We start from the raw sequence: 22429 nt of genomic DNA, 5'->3' as shown, positions 1-22429 counted from the left end.
TTCTTTCCTCTGTCTGTCTCTTTCCTCCTGTTTTTCTCCCTCCCTGTTTTTCATTTGCTCACTCTCTCACACTGTCTCTCTCCTTCACTTCACTCTGGTTGACTTTTTGTCACTTAACACACACACACACACACACACACACACACACACACACACACACACACACACACACACACACACACACACACACACACACACACACACACTCAGTGATAGAGATATTTATTGGAGATCGCACAGTTCATGTTGAGCTCCCATCCATTAGCACAATTAGTGCCACGGTGGCTTTGCTTTAATGAGTTGTGCAAGTGTGCCTTTCTCCATTGCCCTCTGAAAAAAAAAAAAACTCAAGCTGCTCATAATGCCAGAAGCCAAATGATGACATTCTATAAACACTTCTTTTACATTGACATCCATGACAGAGAAATTAGATTTTCCAGTCAAATTCAGTTATATGGTCATCAAAAAAGGCCACATGATTATGTGTGTTTCACTCTATTGATAGCCGCAGTGTTGTTGTAAGGTTAAACACCAGCTAATACCCAGAATGCACCTGAGGGCTTGTGGTGTAATTGCTCTCTCTCTCTTACTTTCTCTCTCTCTCTCTCTCTCTCTCTCTCTCTCTCTCTCTCTCTCTCTCTCTTGCTCCCTCCCTCCCCCCCTTCTGTCTCTCACCTTCTCACTTCTGTCCCCTCCCCTTTCTTGCATAGTATATCTCTCTGTCTAGTCTTATCTCTTTTATCTTTGTCACTCTTCCTCCCCTGTCTTTCAACCTCTCTTCTTCACTGCATCTTCACTTTTTCACTTTCTCCATTTTTGTCACTTGCTGTCACCATTTCTCGTTCTCTCCCTCATAATCTCTCTCTCTCTCTCTCTCTCTCTCTCTCTCTCTCTCTCTCACACACACACACACACACACACACACACACACACACACACACACACACACACACACACACACACACACACACACACACATACACACACACGCACGCACACACACGCAGCATTAATATCACTGGCAGGTGAAGTGAATAACATTGATTATATCATTACAGTGGCACATGTAATAGGGCAGAATATATTAGGCAGCAAGGGAACAGTCAGTTCTTGAAGTTGATGTGATGGAAGCAAGAAAAATAGACGAGTGTAAAAAAGGGCTAGACAACTGGTTCAGAAACTCTCCAAAACAGCAAGACTTGTGGGGTGTTCCAAGTGTGCAGTGGTTGGAACCTAGCAAATTCATCTAAGGAAGAACGATCACTCAACTAGCGACAGGGTCATGGGTACCCAGGGCTCACTGATGTGTGTGGAAAGCCTGTCTGGTCCAATCACACAGAAGAGCCGCTGTAGCACAAATAGCTGAAAATTATATTGCTGGCTATGATAGAAACCTGTCAGAACACACAATATATTACAGCTTCCTGTCGATGGGGTTGTGTAGCTGCAGACCAGTCAGACTGCCCATGATAACAGCTGTAAACCACTGAAGGTTCCTATCATGGCCATGTGAACATCACAACAGAATAATGGAGCAATACAAGAGGGTGGCATGGTCTGAAGAAGCTTCTTTTCTTTTACATTATTGGGATGTCTGGGTGCATGTGTTTTGCCTACCGGGGGAGATATCACCAAGATGCGCTATGGGATGAATACATGCTGGCAGAGGCGGTTTAATGCTCTGGGCAATGTTCTGCTGGGAAACCTTTGGGTCCTGGCATTCGTGTGGACTAAGTACACCTTTTCATGGCAACAGCATTCAACAATAGCAGTGTCCGCTTTCAGCAGGAATTTGCCCTGCCACACTGCAAAAAAAATGTCTTGTGGTTTGAGGAACATGACAAAGAGTTCAAGGTATTGATGTTTCTGCCAAATTCCTCGATTGAGCATCTGTGCCATGTGCTAGACAAACAAGCCTGATCCATGGAGCCCCTTACTCACAACTTACAGGACTTAAAGGATCTGCTGCTAATATCTTGGTGCCTGATACAACAATCTCTCAGAATCTCTCATACACCATCTCACTCACTCTCTGGGATGGAAATAGAGAGCAGTTTGTTGTATGGTTGCCACGGTGTCGCTTGGCAGAAGCCCCCCTCCCACAACACACTAGGTCACATTACTGCCAGGGATAAATCACAGAATCCATGGGCTTATTAGCATCTCATACATTACTGTACAATGGAATAGAGTGCTTTAATCAAGCTCAGATATGCATAACATGGTGCTTTAGCATTCACCATGACTTCCTGCCTTTTAATATGAGCACAGCATTACACAGAGAAGTTAAGCTTTCCTATTGATCAGAAGCCATGCTTTACAGAGTGTCAGGCAGGACAGCTTCCCTGACCTCCTTGTCATCCCTCATAACACGATTAAACACTTAAACACACTGCTGATAAACAAATTCTACTTTTTATATAAAGAAGCTTACTGTTAGAGCTAACAATTAAATAATTTACCTGCACATAAAAGGCTAATCAGAAACACTACACTCACTTCTTGTCTTTAGTTACAGTTATGAAAATAAAATAAATTGTAAACCCTAAACCAAGGTCAGATATTGTTTTACATTTTAGTGACTGTTCTTATATAATTAAAGGTGTTTCATTCTTATGAAAATAGGTTGAGTTAAAATGAATATATAACAGAACACCTTCATTCATTCATTCATTCATTTTCTACCGCTTATCAGAACTTCTCGGGTCACGGGGAGCCCGTGCCTATCTCAGGCGTCATCGGGCATCAAGGCAGGATACACCCTGAACGTCGTGCCAACCCATCGCAGGGCACACACACTCTCATTCACTCACACAATCACACACTACGGACAATTTTGCAGATATGCCAATCAACCTACCATGCATGTCTTTGGACCGGAGGAGGAAACCGGAGTACCCGGAGGAAACCCCCGAGGCACGGGGAGAACATTCAAACTCCACACACACAAGGAGGAGGAGGGAATCGAACCCCCAACCCTGGAGGTGTGAGGTGAACATGCTAACCACTAAGCCACCATGCTCCCCCCCTGTATAACAGAATTATTTAATGCAATTTAAATAGAAACACTATAGACTCTATACACCGTCTACTGAGTCAGAAGAACAGGCCATCTGATGGTAACTGACGCTTCAACATAATATAAATCTCTTTCACTAATCCAGACAAACTGGAGTTGGAATTGTAATATGACTATGGATATGTGATGGTCTATAGAACACCTAAACATCAAGAACAAAAAGGAGACAAGTTGTACAAAGAGTGAATAGATATTCTATTAAACATAACATCTTGTTTAGCATTAGATAATGGCTGGGTGACGTTCCCCTGACGTGTTGTTAATGGTGTACAGACCATCGTGTTTTCTTTTTTATTTTATAGTCAGACTATGTTTGACCATCCATAAAAAGTGTTATGGTTAGTGGTTATCTTTGCTAATTATGCACTTGATGGACATTTTTGCATTCGGGAATGATTTCATTTACGCCTACATTGGCAGGGTGGCAGAAAGAGGGTTTGAGGTTGGAAATACAATAAAACACAAGTGCAAAAACATGCATAACCATTGCCTTACAAATTCTTGCAAACTTATGAACAAAAGAGTGTCCTGTTGCCTTTTTTTTTTTTGCATGATTAATGTCACCTTAATTTAATATAAATAGGCTTTTGTATGCAACAATGTATTAAATACCATGGTCTGAATGATTTTATCCGTAAAATAATAAACAGCTCAGTTGTGAAATGTGAATCAGGTTATGTGTCATTGCATAGAACATCATTTAGTTAATTGAATCAATAAGAGGGCTTAGGAAACTAATTAAGTATTAGACAAACCAAATTTATCACAGCCAGAGAAATGAGAAATAAGAGGGAGTTGATTAGTGGTGGTTTGTGTGAAAAAGCCATTATTCCTGAAGAATGAAAATTTATATGTTTTTGGTGGTATTGTATTATGTATATTCCCCAGCCACCCTAGTTCATAGACCTGTACAGCTGCTTATTCATTAGGTTACATTTGCATTTATATTTACAGAATTTGGCAGAATTCCTCATCCAGAGTGCTGCTGAAGCCTCTATCAATGAATAGATCGGTACTGGTTCAGTAGGTCATGGACTAAGAATACCATGAATCTAAAACTAAATCTAAAACTAATCTAAGTGCTAGTTTAAGTGTTTGGGAAAGAGGTAGGTCTTTTAAAGGTCTTGTAGATACAGGTCAAGAGCATTGGTAAAAAAATTGGGAAAAAAGCTCAATACGGTCTCTAGTTGAAGGCCAGACACCAAAACATTCCATGTTTTATACATTCACGGATGATTTTCCGCACACCCCAGTTGTAAAGCGTGATTATTCGTGATTATTCGTGATTATTCGTGATTATTCCCTGTCCTCCCTGTTAGATCAAACTAGTCTCGCCATTCTCCTTAGCCATTCTTTTCATCACAGAAATACGGCATGTATTTTGTTTTTTTTTTGCACCATTCTGTTTAAACTATAGAGACTCTTTTGCATGAAAATCACAAAAGAACAGCAGTTTCCACCTGGTACCAATAGCCAATGCCATGTTAAAGTCATCGAGATCCCATTTTCCTCCCGCTCTATGATGTGAAAATGACTTGTAGCAGAATAACATATATTGTAGAAGAATCATACATTTTGTGCTGCTGCCATATGATTGCTTGAAAAATTGAATGAATGACCAGGTATCCAGTTTCCTATTATTGTAGTATACAATCGTATTCCTATTAATTATTGTCAGTGGTTGTGTTATTAATAGAGTCCCACAAATATTAAATTTCTTTGGATTTGAGGTTCCCAGCAACTCAATGATCCAGAAAAAAAGAAAAATCTGCTATGTTTTATCACAAAGATAGAGCTTAGAGAGAGTATTAACTGTGTGAGATATTTAACACGAAGTGTAATATCAGGATGCACTCCAGGAAAGAGTGGAGAGGAAAAATTGTCAGTTGGAAAAGAAAAGCAGAGAAGCCTGGGGGAAAGAAGGAAATATGTAGAGGAGGACACAGGGGGGAGGAAATGATGCTGTAGGGGAGGTAATTGCCGCGAGTACGTTGACTCTCAGCTATATCCGGTTTGGCTGATGCAGAGTGTGTGCTCTGTGAAGTGTAGTCTGTGATAGCGATGGCAGCAGTGCAGGACTAACAAAGTCAGGATTAGGACTCAGAGCCGGTCACACCTCATCTCTTGCTGCTTTTTTAAACACCACATTGCCATGCATGGCAAAAGAAGCTTTGAAACAGTATGTCAAGTAAATGTGCTAAATTATATACAGTAAATCCGTGTAGCAATTGTGTGACATTTGAAAGCTTTGTGCATGATGTATGAATATTATATAGCTCACGGTAAGCTAAATGTCTCGATGTGGCACAGTAGCTGTTTTCTTTAATAATGTTTATTATAGTCAAAGGGCAATAGATTGCTCAGATGTCTGGGTCATTTAAGAAAGCCATTAAAAATCCATTTAGATTCCTGGAGGCTTGTGGGTGGTGGGTGTGTGTGTGTTTTTTTGTATGCCTGTGTGTGTGTGTGTTTGTTGTAATAAGGACGTTGATAAGTGATAAGTATTATACTGGGCAGCCCCCAGTGCTCCTCCGCAGCAGGTGACGGTGATGATGGTAGGCAGTGAGAACAGCACGTCTATCAGCATTTCCTGGGATCCGCCACCCACCGAACACCAGAACGGCATCATCCAGGAATACAAGGTAATGTTCTTTTAAAGAAAAGTCTCAAAGTTGTGTTAATCACACACATTGTCCTGTTCACTGTCAGCAGCTTACGTTGTTTTTAATCTTTTAGGAGAAAAAGTTAATTGTATTCAAAGTTGGATTAAGCAGAAGCTTCAGTCAGTTCTCTGGGCTTCCTGTTCAGATTATGCAAATCACCTGGGTGTTTCTCAGGACTCTGGGATCGCTAGAATGTTCTAGCCTAGAAGCATCTTAGACATGGCTTTGCTGTAACTTCTAAAACCACTCCTATAAACATAAGAACTTGCGTTAAGTATGGAGAAAAAAAAAGACAGAAAATATGGACTGATGGAACTTCTTACCCCTTTGCTCTTATAAGTAATATGATACAAGAGAGAATAAAAAAAATCATAAATATTTACTAATACAAACACATATGCAGTATGTATTGGGTGTCTGTGTCATGTTTCTAATATAGTGCTGCTCGATTAGATTTATAGTTCTCACAATAATTGCTATAAATTTGCTTAAATTTCAACATTATTCAGAAGCTTATAAACTAGCACTTGATCCAGCACATTGTATTATAGTGCGTTTTAATGTTTTGGATGATGCACACCCACAGTTACTCATGAACCCAGCTTAATGAAGCCATGAGCTACTTAATTGAGGTCATAAAACCTTTTATTATGGTGTTACGTTTTATTACGCCTATAATAAACTATTTTGAGTTGTGAATTTAACAATGTAATGTCTACGTTTGTGTTAATTTAATGTAAAAATTTATTTACCACCAATGTTCTGGTCATGTCCAAACAACTTGTGTGTCCAAAAAACAGTGCTGTTATACTCTTCTAATAATTTAGGAGAAATGTTTAAATACTGTATATTTAAATATCAAAATTTACAGCTGATATATAACGATTTATGAAAAGATGTTTTCCTTTATAGTGGTTACTTTATCTCGACCTCTTTCAGGGTGCATGCACTGTCCTTATACTCTTTCGCTCATTTCTTTTCCCTCCTGTTTTCCTTCAGATATGGTGTTTAGGAAACGAAAGCCGCTTCCACGTGAATAAGACTGTGGATGCTGCCATTCGCTCGGTGGTGGTTGGGGGTCTGCAGGCTGGCGTACAGTATAGAGTGGAGGTGGCAGCGGGCACCAGCGCAGGCATCGGGGTGAAAAGCGAACCACAGACTATTGTGATTGGTGAGAATGTGTGACTGTGATGTCATTTCTGTCAACATGAAGAGATTTCTTCAAGACAGATCATAATACATTTGTCTTCTTTAATGTGAGCAAAACAGACTTGGTGGGTTTGCTCAATGGCAGGGGAAGGTGAAATATGACACGGTATTATTCTGTTTTTTTTCCCCCCACCTCCCAGTGCGTGGTATAATTCCCCACCTCCCAGTGCATGGTGATGGAGTCAGCACAATTCAGATGATGTATAGAGGCAGACAAATGTCATGGTTCTGTGATGGAAGATTTCCGGAAAAAAAAAAAAAAACAAGAACTTTGCATTTTAATTGATTTATAGTGAATCGTGGTCAGTTCTGGATGAGGGGCATAAAATAACAACGGAGAAAGAATAACTTAAAACCTAAATATAGAATGAATAAAATGACATGCAGATGAAAGCAAGCAAGCAAGCAAGCAAGCAAGAAAGAAAGACAGAAAGAAAGACAGAAAGTGTACAATTGGCCAGTTGTTTGTACTGTAAGTCATGACAGAATGAAAATGAATCTCTCTGTTTCAAAGGTTTATTGCTGGACTGAACACACAATCATTACTAGATGGAGGATCAGATAATGATTTCTAAATTTGTCATGCTTTAGAGAAAAGGAGAGGAAAATAATACCACTGGAGATTATGTACCACCCTGTGAGTTTACTTTACAAAGCTGAGCTCTCTCTCTCTCTCTCTCTCTCTCTCTCTCTCTCTCTCTCTCTCTCTCTCTCTCTCTCTCTCTCTCTCTCTCTCTCTTTTTAAACAAACAGTGATATAAAAATCGATAAGATTTTCATTTAATACACTGTCCAGTGTCGTTCGGCAGAACACTGTCGGCTGTATCAATAATGCTCTCCAATAAACGCAGCCATTGCTAACATAGCGGACTTTCTTATTGCTGCGGCTTATCACCTTATCACATTTTATCAAGCTCGCTGATGTATGAGGCCAGATAAATACAGCCAGAATCAATACTATTGACGCGCCGCACTCTCCTTTTTTTTCACGGCTTTTGACTGCCAGGGCCAGAAACTCTCGCCTGCAGCCAAGTGAGAAGGCTGTGCTGTGAGGCCTTAATGATCGTGTTTTTGGGGTGTTGCTCACGTTGGGAGCCTTTGAATCTCATTTCACAGAGCTGTAGTTGCACCAGGAAATCAAACTCTGATGGAGCCTCTGTGTCAATCTTCAGTCCTTCAGCTCAAACTGAAGAGTAGCTCGCTGTCCTGCACTCCAATAACGCACCTCGGTTTCTCTTTCACATTGTGTATTGTGCTACAGTATCTCCGTGCTCCATTTGCTTGTTACGTTGTTAATCAGTCGTACAATAATCCTATTAGCAAAAAATAGATTTTCGCTTGCGCTTTTAATTGGTGTTCCTTATCTGCTGCTGGGATGTGACTTGATTTGATTTGATAGGGAGCCCGCTGTGGAGGGAATCTTCAGAAAAAAAAGATTTTTTTTTTTAAAATAATGAAGCTTGCATGAAAACACGGTTAAATATTGACTTGATTTGGCTTTCACCTGTTTATGATCCCAGGTGCTGAGTTGCAGGATGTGATGACTGGGGACGAGGGCAGCGGGAGCATCACAGATGTCTTGAAGCAGCCGGCCTTCATCGCAGGACTGGGGGGAGCATGCTGGATTGTGCTCATGGGTTTCAGCGCTTGGCTCTACTGGAGGAGGAAGAAGAGGAAAGGCCTGAGCAACTATGCAGGTGAGAAGCCATGCGTCATGCCAACACATACACAGATCTCTAGGGACGTGTCACTGAAATGGTATGGCAGCGCTAGCAAAAAACTTAAATACTTTGTGTTGGCACGTAATTAATTTGAGCGCAAAAAGTACAGCTATTTTTAGACTTCATCTCTCATTTTATGGCTGAAAGGAAAGAAATGCATAGTAAGCTGGATTGCATAGTGATGATCATACAGAACAAAATCTACTCTATTAGCTAAACCACACCTAGTATTTTGTTAAAGCCGTTGTATTAGTGTGTGTGAGTGTGCACACTTGCATCAGTTGGCGTTAACAACAGCAGCCAGCTCTGACACACGTGCCCCTACTTCAGTGCTTTAGACTATTACCTCTGTGCATCAACCTTGAACACAATCCCATCAGAACCGGCACTCTCATTTGAAAATGATACGCCATCGTGCCACATATATTAGAAGACTGTGACCCATATTGTTGCTACATTAGCTCTAGGTACAGTCTCCAGCCTCTGAAATGTAATTTGGTATTCCCCCAGGGGGTAATTATAGCATGTAGCCACGGATTACACTCATTATAATACGTATTGCCATCATCATGGTCCGATGACTTAGGTGCATGCGGCGCTTATTGTCTAATTCAATAGCCATTTGTTGTATCCATCACCTGGGCTTTGATCCTCAGCTCACGTGGAGACAAATTCATTCAGAACATCCTCTCACTCCGAGCAGACTAGTCAGTGTGTGTCTCTCACATCCTCACATACTCATGCTCATGCCCCACCTCCACTCAAATCAAGTGTGAAATACATGAATATCATTGTCAGTTCAAGCATCAGACGTATCACGTGTCACCCATCTCAGTCCTTATTCATCTGCATTTTATTGCTGTATATCTGTACAGAATTCTAATTCTCTCTTTGTTCTGTGTGTGTGTGTATGTGTGTGTGTGTGTGTGTGTGTGTTTTTGTTTCACAGTCCAGTCGTTCACCTTCACTCGTGCAGGTACTGGTCATTTGTCCCATCCCTTTCTAACTTCCGACGGGTTTGATGGCACCGTAGGCAGTAAGCCATCCAGTTTGTAAGACATTCATTTAAATGTTGCTGTACTGAAACAAAGCAGTGATTTGAGTTGGATTTTCTTTTGCTTCCCTCCCCTCCCCTCCCCTCCCCTCCCCTCCCCTCCCTGCCGTCTTCCTCATTCTGCCGTCTCTTCCTGGCTGCTGGCCCTGCAGTGACGTTTCAACATGGAGACAGAGGCCTGATGGGAAGTGGAAGGTGAGTGATGCATGTATTGACATTTACATCTGAGCAAGTAAACAGAATGAGAATAAAAAAAACGCTATGATATGGCCTGGGTTTTTTACTGCCTGGCTGCTCTGGGATGTGCTTTAACCTTGGGCAAGAACATCATGGTGTATGACTCAATTTCATGATTCAGCATTCATTTTCAGATCAGCTGCACTTTCAGAGCGGTACACTAAAGCAGCGGAGAGTCTCTCTTTGCTGAAAGTGCCGATGTTAACGGCCTAGCAGACAGGAACCTGATGGATGTTCCGATACTCAGTGTCTCTGCGCCAGAGCAACGCATAAGTTGATGTATAGATTGATTGGCTAATAAATCTCCTCTGGCTGGAATTAACCGAAACAATTAATGTGTCACAGCCGCTTTTTTATTCCTCCATTCATCGTCACGGCCTGGCTATGGACGGCTCTCTCCAGAGCCGGTGATGGATTCTCCTGTCGAAAGAAGCTCAAGAGGATGTGAAAAGATAATTATCCGAGAGAAAGTGTCCCTCATAAGCACTCTTACTTTTACACACACACATAGACAGCCTTAGACTCTTATCTCCGCTTCTGACATGTAAGTTCATAGAGCACTTTTTAAATATCGCTGGTCAGTTACCCAGTGAGTGATTGAAGCAAAGGCCACTGTGGAGGTGAGAATCTTCATCAGCTGGATTAACATTCCTGAGCAGACACAAGTATCCAAGAGGCCAAACAAGCACAGGCAAATATGTTGCTTCTATGAATAAACACTACCTCTCTGCTTTTGTGTGTATGAATACCCGAGTGTGTGTGTGTGTGTGTGTGTGTGTGTGTGTGTGTGTGTGTGTGTGTGTGTGTGTGTGTGTGTGTGTGTGTGTGTGTGTGTGTTGGAAGGAGCATGCTAATGAGAATGAGATGCATATGAGTGTGTTATTCTGGCCGGAAACAACTCATATAATCTGCACCTTTGAGCCACTGAGCTCAGATGTGTTGAAGTCCCCATGTGCTGCTGGCTCTCTCGGCTCTTATGGGAGCACTTTTTCCTGGGCTACTGCATTCATTAGAAGAAAGGTAAACCAAATCATGTGCACAGCCCGCCTGGATGATTCTGACTTCTCCTCTCGGTACACAAATGATACTCAAAATGTCCCCTCGTTTCCAATATACGAGTGAAAAATGTACATGCCCTGTTCCCTGTCGTGTTTTATTGTATGCATCAAAATTCTACATCAGCTTTTTTTGCTCAATTGGTAGTTGCCAACCAATGAGCATCAGCCAGTCTAGTTACCATGGAGACTGGTAACCTCTCCATCCCCAAATGAAGGTGGAAACACTTGCTGTAGGGGGTTTTAATATTCTGCCATGCGTTTGCTATCGGCTCCTCTCTCTGGGGCGGAAGGGGGGGCAGAGGCTCAGTAGCAGATTTATAGACTTGTCACTGTTTTATGTCTTTTTGTTTGTGTCTTTATTATTTTCGATGCTCCGGGCTGTGTACTTGGGGAAACGAGCTCTTGCAGCAATCTGGTGCTGATGCAGACTGTGAAAAAAAATTGGAAAACAGTGTGTGAATGTTATTCTTTGTGTCTCTTATTCACCCTTCGGGTAGCATGCAGAGCATTCGCTTATATATGCATGTCTCTCAATTTCTCTCTTCTCGTCTCTCTCCTAGTCGTCCCGGTCTGCTGAAAGCCGGTGACCCTGGCCTCCCTTGGCTAGCCGACTCCTGGCCGTCCACCAGCCTGCCTGCCAACAGTGGTTTGGGCGCTCCCAAAGACCTCACTAACTTTGGTCGAGGAGGTAAGATCTCAAAAGGCTACATTACAGCAAAGAAAAGGGCCTGAAAGAAGGGATCACTACTACAAAGCCCACGAGAGGGAGAGAAGGTCATAGGTTCAGGGCCCCGAGCACACCATCACTATATTTTTCTGAATTCATGTATGAGGACTATGAATATTTCAGCAAGCAGGAAATCTCTCAGTAGTGGAAATGAGTAGTGATCATACACACTACCAAAAATTCTCTTTCAGTTCAGTTGTCCTTCATGTGTCTCATCCATTTCATCCATGTGTGACTAATAACAATAGGCCAAAAAAAAAAAAACTATACTGTTGTGTACAAGATGAACTCATGGGATTACAGTGCCTATAAATAGATTTCACCACCTTTGGGGTTGTTTTTCAATCTGCAGCATGAAACCATGTTTTAACTCATATTTTTGCTTCTCATGAACACATTTACCCTGGGATATGTACGTAAAAACAAAAATAACAGTAATTTAATATGATAATTAACAATAATAACCAGCTGAAGCAAGTAACTCTCTTCTACCGCTTACTGTATTTACTTAGTCGGAATCCACTTTTGCGCAGGTTTTTCCACATGATTTTGAAAGAAAATATCCTTCCCCGCTGAAGAAAAAACCTTTTTAATGGAAGTTGGCTTAATGGTTTCCATACACCATTGAAGTCATTAGATACTGATGGGAAAACGGTTAAAGGAAACCATTATTCCAGTTCCCATTTTCAGCATGGCTGTGTTTTGGGGCTTCCCCAGTTTCAATGAAACATTATACTATCAAGACTAAGGAACAGACAAAGACAGACAACATTTTTTAAAAATGCCACCAATGCCTATGGCAAGACGGACGTTTCTCAAGTACTCGATTATACCTTAAAGCATAGTGAATCATGGACGTAAGGAATGCGACCTTACAGCAATGCTACAGGAGCTACAGTCGTCTATGACACTGATGGGAGAAAGTTCATAAGATACAAACCGGAATCAAACTTCATATATCTGGCTCGTGCTGAATGAAGGCATGAGGAGATCATTTGTTTAAAAAATGGGAGGTGGCCAAAAACAATCCCATCTTGTTTCGAATTGGCCCAAAGGCATGTGTTGATACTCCACAATTTGCTTTGGTCTGTTAACTTTTCAGCTTCAGTACTCAGCAGAAACCAGCACATCGCACTGAGAGCACAACCTCTACTGCGAAGCATGTTGGTGGTAGCACTGTGCTTTTGAGATATTATCCGACTATGCAGAAACTCATATGAGGAAAACTAATTTAGGATTTAAATGACAATAAATGAAATTGGGTATTGGAAATCCTGGAGGAAAATGTACTACGGTTTACAAGAGGCCAGAGACAAAGAGATTAATGTCCTGTGGGGGGTCAAAATCAAATATCTCCCCACAGTTGTCCTACTCTGTATTAAATTATGAGGTGGGATAGTGGCTGGTGGGTAAATATTATCATTTCTGTGTTTCTGCTGCACTGAGACTGGTCCATCACCCAAATAATAATGTTCCACTGATGGATGGGGTAGAGGTGAGCTGACAAACTGTCTGTATTGTTAAATGGGCTAGAGTCAGTAATTGTATACAATAATAGCAAAACTTGTCTTTTATGTTTACCTAATAAAATTACCAGTAAGTGCTTAATGGTTTCTTGTTTAAACCTCTTGTTTAAAATGCAAAAGAAATCAAAAGGGTGAATAATGTCTATAGTCAATTTGCATGAGTTTACTGACGTATACCTGCTCGGGCATGTGCTAAAGTGTGTGTAATAGGCGCATTTGAATCTCAGCAAGCTCTGCGGGTCAAGCTGGTCTGAGCTGAAGGTCAGCTCAGCATGTGTGTCCATCTTTCACAGCCGTCACACCCCCACCCCCCACCACCACCCCATCGAGCATCCCAAGTCATCTGATAATTAATCTGCTAGCTAATCGCTTTTATTTATCTCACCTCATTTAAGCCAGGAAGAGAGTGTGGAACAGCAGCAGCAGGGTGTGCTAATAAGCTTCACACTGACCTTAAGCGCTGCTACTGTCCCTATCCTTGTCACTTTTTCTTTAATCTCTCCATCTCTCACGCTCTCAGACGTGCTGCCTGCTGGTGCCGGCGAAAAGACAGGCACCATGCTGTCGGATGGTGCCATCTACAGCAGCATCGACTTTGCTGGCAAGGCGGGCTACAGTAGCCCAGGCAGGGGAAACCACGCCAGCCCCTATGCCACCACCCAGATCCTGCAGTCCAACAGCTTCCATGAGCTGGCAGTGGATCGTCCTGAGCCGCGCTGGAAGGCCTCGCTGAGAGCACAGCATGAAATGCCAAGCCTGGGCTACTCACTCACGGAAAACCGTTCCTGTGCCAACGGTATCCACAAAGCTCCCTTTTCACTTTCATTCTCAGTCTTGCTGTGCCGGAGGAAACTAAACGAGAACACTTTGCTCATTAAAGCTAATCTTCTAATCTTCTTACATTTCTGAGCTGTGGGGAATCCAGGATGAGTTTAAATTTTAAAAATTACACTGACTTATTCAGTGTTTGTGAAGAGTAGCAGTAGCAGTTTCTCTTGTTTTTTTTTTATTATCTTTGGCATTCTTACAGCTACATCTCTGCCTCTGTATTATTTTGTTCCCTTTTATCCATATCAGCATTGTAGTGTATACGTTAATGCCACATTATTTTGGCCAGTGGTCAGTGATGAAGACCCTCGGCACTGCTTCGGGTTCATCTCTGAAAATGGACTCTAATTTACTTGACTGCCCGGCTAATTATGAGCGTGGAACATACTGTATCTTGGGATATCTAATCTAATATATAGGGCCACAAAAGGGAAAGGACCATAGGGAAATAAAGAGAACAAGACAATAAAGCCTAAAAGCAAAAAAAAAAATCTTTAAAAAAAAGGTAGAAATGAGAATAATGTGCACAGATCAAGAGGGATTCAATGTAATATTTACATCTTTGCTGAAAATACACCCAGAGGATATCAGCTTTAATCGTTCTTCTTTTTTAAATGTGTGTTTTGCTTCTCAGCCCTGGGAGTTCTATAGCCCAGAAATGTCAGAGTTACAGCCCGATGTCGTGGATTAATTTGATTAGTGGAGGCAGGGATTCCTTTGTGTTTTGACCCATGGACATGAAATTAGTGCACTGTCGCCATGCAGATGAGTAAAGCTGGATCATGAGGCAGTACCCATGACCGCCCTCATCTGATCTACTGTGTGTTTAAAACACCAAACTGAGTTTGTGTCATGAAGAGCTTACAGGAGGCAGAGTGTAAGCTCAGGGTTGTGTGTGCTGCAAATGACAGCATGAATAGGAGGGAAAGACATTGCAGGAAAGCTCTTTGTGCTCCATCAGTGCCAAAGCCAAAGGAAAGAAGGGAGAAAGCGAGATAATGAGCGGAGAAGAGGCAGAACAGGTGATGAAAAAAGCTCCCCCAGCAGTCTCCTAGTCCACAGGGGGAACGGGGCTTGCTCATTAGGCACCTCTGAGACTGCGGCTTTTCTTCCTGTGTTCTGAAAGACACGTGTGAAGGGGAACAGACTTTCAGCTCAACTTTGACCTTCAACCTCTACAATTAGTCGAGCACTCTGTCTTTGTGCCTCCATTTCTTCCACTGTTCTTCATGTGCAGCAGAAATCAGATGAAAGCTCTGAAATTTGCATTACGCTGGTGGACAACATCTGGTTTCACCTCCTGTGTCATATTGACTGTCAAAATTTGTGTCTGCTTCATTAGTGATGATGGTTATGTCCTTTCTCTTGCCTCCTTTAGGGGGAAAGAACGGGAAGAAGAAGAAATCGAAAGGAGGCGGTAAAACAGCAAAGCCTAATGGCTCCTGCTGGGCTAACTTGCCCCTGCCTCCACCACCCATGAATCCTCTTCCAGGGACAGAGATGGACCACTATGCCCCTGAACATCGATCTGAAGGAGGGTAAGGTTAACATACACACACATGAACACGCTTACTGATTTTTACATGAAAGCTATTTTCAGACCTTTGCTACAAATACCTTAATTAGCAATATACATCTTTGATATTGAACGGCATACACGATGTAACTGTTTCTCAAAGAAACCACATGAGACAAAGTAACAGCAGTGTAGTTTTAACTCTACACCAGGGTGCCCCTAGATAGCCTCTCTCGTACATCGAAATGTGCTGAGACCCAACTACACAACACAGCTGTCTTCTCAGTCAAAGTGCTTAGAGCAGCAAAGCAGAGGGAGGAGAGGGAGCAGGGAGCTTAATGAGCATTATGTTTCTTCTCCAGCACTGCTGAGTGAGCTGATATCTTTTGTTTCACCTTTGTTAAGGCTAAGGTTACTTAAATTAGTCCTGGGTCTTTCTCACATACTCTCACTAATCTTTAAGGATCTGTCAAAATATGTTTTGACACCACTGGCCACCGCTGGGTCCTAGCTTCTAAATCCATGATTCATGATCAATGACACAGGTATGAGAGCGACACCTGGGCTCCGCCCCTCCCTGTTCAGTCTTACTTACACCAGGGCATGGAGGATGAACTTGAGGAGGAAGAACGTGTTCCCACTCCACCTTTGAGGGGCGTGGCTTCATCTCCAGCAGCTTTGCCCTATGGGCAGAGTTCCTCTGGCTCATTGGGGTCCTCTCATCATGAGGAAATGCAGTCTATGCTCCAGGCCCATCTGGATGAGCTTACCCGTGCCTACCAGTATGAGGTGGCCAAGCAAAGCTGGTGAGCAAGAGTATATATATTTATATATATTATGTGAATATCTCCTTGTTTTTGTTATTTTCTCTGAGATCTTCAAAGGTTGCCTTTTGCAGTGTGGCCAGTATCATTTCAACTCTTCTATTACACATAAATTCAGATGTAATTGCTTGTGTTTCAATGAACATTTTAGGCAGCCATGCTGTTCATGTCACTGTAATTTATCTGCACTCGATAAATGGTATTCATAAATCATCTTGAAATATTAGACACATCATTCAAACATATTCCATTTTGATTTCCTTTACTTCTGAGGAAAAAAAATAGAAATTCCAATATGGTTGCACATGTGCACTTGAAAAGAACAATCATCGTCTTTGACGGCAAAAAATATTGCAGCATCACAGGACTGAAATTATACTGCCAGAAACGTATTTCTCCAAGTAATGAGACATTTATGTATCATTCAGAAATACACCTGGTTATTGCCATAAGTGTTGTGACAGACAGCAGCTCCAATCAGCTGAACAGAACGGATATTTTTGCATATCAATACAACATTTTCAGCATTTCATTACCTGTTATTTCTTTTCTGTGGTAAGGGAAACATGAGGCTTCACCTTACCTTTTGGAGCTCCAAAAACAGCTTCATTGATTACAGTCATAATGTGTGGTAGGAGAATCTTGTCATGATAGTGAGAGTGGGGTGGACTGGAGCTCCGGGGGTAATGACTGGGTTGCTGTTGCCGGCGTCTTTGACAACAGGAAAAAGAGCTGGTAATTACGCACCGAGACGCTACATGTCTGAGACACAGCGAGGTTGACACGCGGGCAGCTGTGCTGAAGATTACAGACATGTAGCTGACAGCCCTGCCCACCGTCTCACTCTAACCCCCACAAACACACACCAACCCAATTACCAGCCCATTGTATGAGCCTTCCGATGGAATTAGTGCTATCAGCTCCAAACATTCTCCACATGGATGCAGGTTAGACTTAAAATACAGTATGGACATAGAAAAGCTCTCCCCAGTTTAAAATGGTTTAGCACATATGGTGTTTGAGGCATCTGAGTGGATCTCCTGGATAAAACATAATTTCCAGAATCCTGGGAATGTACATTGTCCCTAGATCTAAACCAATGATCAGTCTCTAGGAGAGAGGTATGGCAAGGTTCCACTGTTCCCTAGTTGGTTTTGTGGTCATTGCTGTGAAGATATCAAGGCATGCCTTCTCCATGTCTGGCCATTCCCTGAAAGGGTAAAATAAATGCCAATGTACCTCTCTTAGCTACTCGTACCATATTATAGCATGATCAGCCATGGTATAATAGGGTAAGTTGCCCAGGTACCAATCCTCCATGACTGAATAACTCTCAATGGGTGGGAGGAACGGCAGGGTCTCACCTGTGCCTGATTCTGTTATTATTGTCATTGGGTTGGAAATTTGGCATTCCTCTTCCTTATTGGTCTTTGTCTTCTTGAAAGGACTGGCAAGGCAACACAACTTCATACAGTATTGAGCTTCTTATAATATAGTGGGTAAAAATGAAAAGATACCAACCTTTCATGAGTCTATAGAGGTAAAATGCTGACACTGGGTGGGAAATATGACCTTACTATGATTAGCTATGATATTATTTATTGGAAAAGGTACTAAGACACCACATTTTAATGATTGGTCATGATCTCACTGGGTGAAAAACGTGGCAAGGTATCCCCCTTTCATAATTAGCCATAGTCTTATTGGATTGCAAGGTTGGCAAGGTGTACCACATATTAATGATGCTGCCAATGAGTCAAAAATATAAACATGTACTACCCTTGATTTGCCTTGTAGTCATTGGTTGTTCTTATGGGAAGGGACAGATGGCACATTGCCATGGTTGGCTATGCTGTCATCACATATGAAAGATGGCATGGTGTTTCTTTCCTTCCCAACGTGACTTAACTGCACGGTTGGTAGGTTGATAAATTCAGACATTAGAGCAAGCTTGTGGGAATAGAGACACCTACAGCAGTGACAATTATCAAGAAAAATCAGACAAAACATACAAGGTTTGACATAGTAATACGATTCACATACAAGACGTATTACTTTTGTATTGCTTTCAGGCATCTGAAAAGCAGCACCAATCCACCCAAGACCCCTGCCCCTCCCATGGGCTACGTGTCCAGTACATTAGGATCAGACATCTTGACTGAAGGAGAGGATGAAGAGGGAGACAGTAAAGGCTATGAGTTGTCCCGACAGCTGTGTGGAATAGACTATTCCCCAGGATGCAGCCTGGAAACCGTGGAAGGAGCGATCACAGGTGAACAGAACTATTGAATCACACACTTGAACAGTCACATCGGCAAGCCTCAGTCGTCCAAGAAATTGCATTAATTCTTTTGGGAAACAAGGCTGTTGTATGCGTGCCGTAACAAATATTGCAGTTACAGTCACATTTTATTATTTTCAACCAGCTTTTTGATTCTGACAGCTGGGTAGAAAATTCCCTTTTTTATACCAAAATTGAAGTACACGTGGTTCAGAGTAAAATGCTATTGATGTCCATTTTTTTTCTAAACATTATCATTGTCTCAGATGGACTATGAGCAGATTTTTTATGGTGACACATTTTCATGAATTGTTAAGGAGGGCCTGAAACAAAAAGTATGCACTTTCCCATCACAGCAAAATTCATATTAAGGAAAAAAAGGAATGCTGTATCAGTCACTAAAGGCATTCAGGTTAGATGGAAGCAATCATTCCTACTTGACATCTCATTTGAGCTCTTTAATTTCCAAGTCAAAGCTGGATGGATGATTGAAGGGTTTTTCACCATGCAGCCCCCACCACCTCGCTTTCTCATAACCCACTGAAGACACTCACACAGTACAGACTTCCAGATAAATAAGTGTCAAAGTAATTCAGTTCTCAGGTCAATTCAAAAGTACAGTGTGGCTACTGCAGTATTTACAAGTACAACATCCCTCTTGTCAGTTTAAAATGTTTTTTTTTAAACGTGGTTTGAGGATCATAACCCAATCTCAAACCACTCGTAAGTACAGTATTTCATTTCAGAAATCATGTGGCTGTGTAATCACCAAATTTCATGCGTTAAAATGAAAATGATCGGCCAGAGAATAGCGAAGTGGATGCACGGTGCTGGGGTAGTTGAAGGGGGAGAGCACCTTTAGCTCATGTACAGTTCTCTAGCGATGATAGAACTGTACACCTTCTTGCTTTGACACTAGGCATGTTTGATCTATGGGGTATGTGAATCTGATTTAGCACTTTTCTCTACCCGAATTTTGCTGCCTTGCTCGGATTGCATACACTGCACCTTCGTCTCCCTGTAAAGGTCTTTTTTAATATTGCCTCCCCCTCCCTTAGAGAATGACCTTGCAGGACAAGCCTAGAGTTTTGGCATAGTATAACCTGGTTTGACTTTGTCAGTTTTCACATTATCAACAGACAGTGAGTTCTCTTTCCTGTACTACAGGGAAAAAGCACTGCAGTGTTGGGACCTGGGCAATATGGCAAAGCACCAGGCACTCTGAACTTGGCATGCTCACTGCAGCAAGGCCTGCTCATTATGTGCTTGTAAGGATGATGTGAAGAGACATCCCAGTAGATGTGTTTTATTCCAGTGTTTGCTCTGTGCTCCATAGGACACCAATACTCTCACCGAACCCAGGCAAGCAGTGCCAGCTCCATTGACGGAGGAATTCTAGCGACTCAGAGCCTGGGCCATCAACGGATATCACAGCCTTCACAAAAACTACGAGTAGAGACACCAGCAACTGAACCTCACAGGAGAGTTGACGTTGCTGATGGTGAGAAACAGTTAGAGGATGTTCTGTTCAGACCAATATGGGCATCTCTGAGGAATATGGTGAATCATTCAAATATTTGAGAGAGTATTCACAAGAGCATATCGGCAAAGATTACCAGGGAATAGTCCAATTAGCATCAAATTAAACAATCTTTCCATTTAGTGCCAAATCAACTACACAATGTATTTTATATATGAAACAAGGTTTTGCAACTTTTATTATGTTATTGTTATTCTTCTAGAAAAATGAATGGAATGTATTATTGCAGAACATATGTGTTTAATAATGGTATAAAACAGTAAATAACAGTATATTGTGTGTTATGTGATATGTTTGATATTTGACAGCTACAGTGTTATCTTTTTTCCTTTTTTACACATAATTATTAAACCTTTCTATCATAAATAAGCTTATAATTACTCATAAGCAATTAATAAACCCTTTTTGTATTTATGGACTAATATCACAAAATAAATAAACATAGTAAATAAACACAAAACTCTACTATAGTAGCATAGTAGAGACAGACGTTATGTTCTGAAGCAGGTTCATGAACACAAGTGCAGGTTTAACAAAAATCAGGGATAGGGCAAGTAGATAGGACTACCAACTTTTTATTTTGTAGTATCAGAGTGGACAAATAACTTTAAAGAACTCTAAATCCTTCATTAAGCACATTGATCAGGGAAAAACATTATTCTAGCTGAATACTAAATCATTAAGAGGATTTTCAAGATTGTAAGACGGGTTTCTGTGTTTATTTCCATAAATGTGTTTAAATTGCTAGTTAATTGGTTCATTTTAATTGCTAATTTAGTTTACACCACAATTAAATCATTGGGACATCTAAAGATCATTAGATCTATCCAGCACAGTAACAGTTACTAGTGTATTTTGTCTCCCCTGCAGTGCGAACTCCCTCCTCAGAGCCACTGCACAGCATCGGTGCACGGTTACATACTTCCTGGGGTTCTGTGGGCTCTGATGCTCCTGATGAGTGTGTGGTGTCTACGCTGGAGCGGCAGCACACAGCTAACTGGAGCTCTAGAGGCACGCTGGGCTGCATCTCACAGCGACGGTCCAGCACGGATCAAAGGGACTCTGCAGGACGAGCATCGGGCAGCACCGACGCCAGCTACGGACATCTATGTGAGCGAATTAACTTTCACTCGATCGAGATTCAGTGTCTATGTGTGCACTGAGATGAAAAATTCACATTATCATGCAGTTCATTTAACACAGTGTTGCCTTCCTCACGTCCTGGGGTTATTCTCTTTCTGTTCTGTTTTGTTCTTTCATTTTGTCAGTCCTTATTGTGGTTAAACTAGCAGAACAGATTATTGTTTAGATATGTGGGTGAGTGGGTGAATGTTTTAGACATGGGTAACGTATTTTTTAAGTAGGTATATTTCAAATGAATACCGTAAAATACTGATGACATCTACAGTATAGCACTTACATTGAAATATAAATCAGTAAAATACATTAGAAAGTCTATTTTTTTGCATTAATGTGTAATTCCCATGCTGGAAGCATCCTTTTTCTCATGCTGTCTATAATAGGAGGCAACATTTCTCAACCTGCTTCTCAAACCTGAACACATCCACCCCCATATGAAAAATATCAATGAAATGCTATAAAGCATTCGAAATGAATAAATCTAGTTGTTTCTACAAAAAAACATAAAGAAGAGTAAACTGAAATAAACTGAACAAATATTTGATGTGACAGACTTTTTCTATCATTATTCTTTTATTTTTAATGCAGTTGAAGTATAATTTATACACTTTTATAATTCTATTCAATTTATTTGTATAACAATGGACATTGTCTCAGATCAGCTTTACAGAAGTTGCCACGGCCCAGGTTCGATTCCCAGGCAGGGTGCAATCCAGTTAACTGAGTTAACTCTCAGTGCCGGTCCAGGAAATATAATATTTGTTGGAAATATTATTTGGTTTTTGGACTGACTCACAAAATCTGTAACATGTACAGTACTGTAGCATGAAGTTGCAGCATTTTTATTTTTAGATTATCATGGCAGAAAAAAACGAAAAGTTCTCTACTTCTTGTTTCCTTATTTTTTAATGATATTCTGACATTGACTGATGAGTTCATTTTGAACTTGCAACCCTGTTACCCAAATGATAAATTATTCATTTTAAGCAAATCATTAGAATGTTCTTAATCTCTTCATGTCATTAG

The 22429-nt window shown here is 41.3% G+C and overlaps 1 protein-coding gene across 4 annotated transcripts in view; it reads left to right on the top strand.

Moving 5' to 3' along the window:
• LOC113639381 (roundabout, axon guidance receptor, homolog 2 (Drosophila)) overlaps positions 1-22429 on the top strand; it is a 129703-nt gene that overhangs the window by 103840 nt on the left and 3434 nt on the right. The window contains exons 15-26 of one of the 4 annotated variants that reach the window (XM_027141234.2): positions 5597-5721; positions 6742-6913; positions 8472-8648; positions 9622-9708; positions 9879-9921; positions 11582-11709; positions 13795-14070; positions 15481-15640; positions 16164-16424; positions 18515-18714; positions 20060-20224; positions 21134-21373. In XM_027141234.2, coding sequence (XP_026997035.2) covers positions 5597-5721; positions 6742-6913; positions 8472-8648; positions 9622-9708; positions 9879-9921; positions 11582-11709; positions 13795-14070; positions 15481-15640; positions 16164-16424; positions 18515-18714; positions 20060-20224; positions 21134-21373 — 2034 coding nt within the window. The remainder of the gene's footprint in view (positions 1-5596; positions 5722-6741; positions 6914-8471; positions 8649-9621; positions 9709-9878; positions 9922-11581; positions 11710-13794; positions 14071-15480; positions 15641-16163; positions 16425-18514; positions 18715-20059; positions 20225-21133; positions 21374-22429) is intronic. The other 3 variants (XM_027141235.2, XM_047805233.1, XM_027141236.2) reach the window with 3 other exon arrangements.

The sequence above is a fragment of the Tachysurus fulvidraco genome, chromosome 20 (assembly GCF_022655615.1).
Source record: "Tachysurus fulvidraco isolate hzauxx_2018 chromosome 20, HZAU_PFXX_2.0, whole genome shotgun sequence".
Classification (NCBI taxonomy): domain Eukaryota; kingdom Metazoa; phylum Chordata; class Actinopteri; order Siluriformes; family Bagridae; genus Tachysurus; species Tachysurus fulvidraco.
The sequence above is the reverse complement of the archived record's forward strand: the minus strand, read 5'-3'. Positions and strand labels throughout refer to the sequence as shown.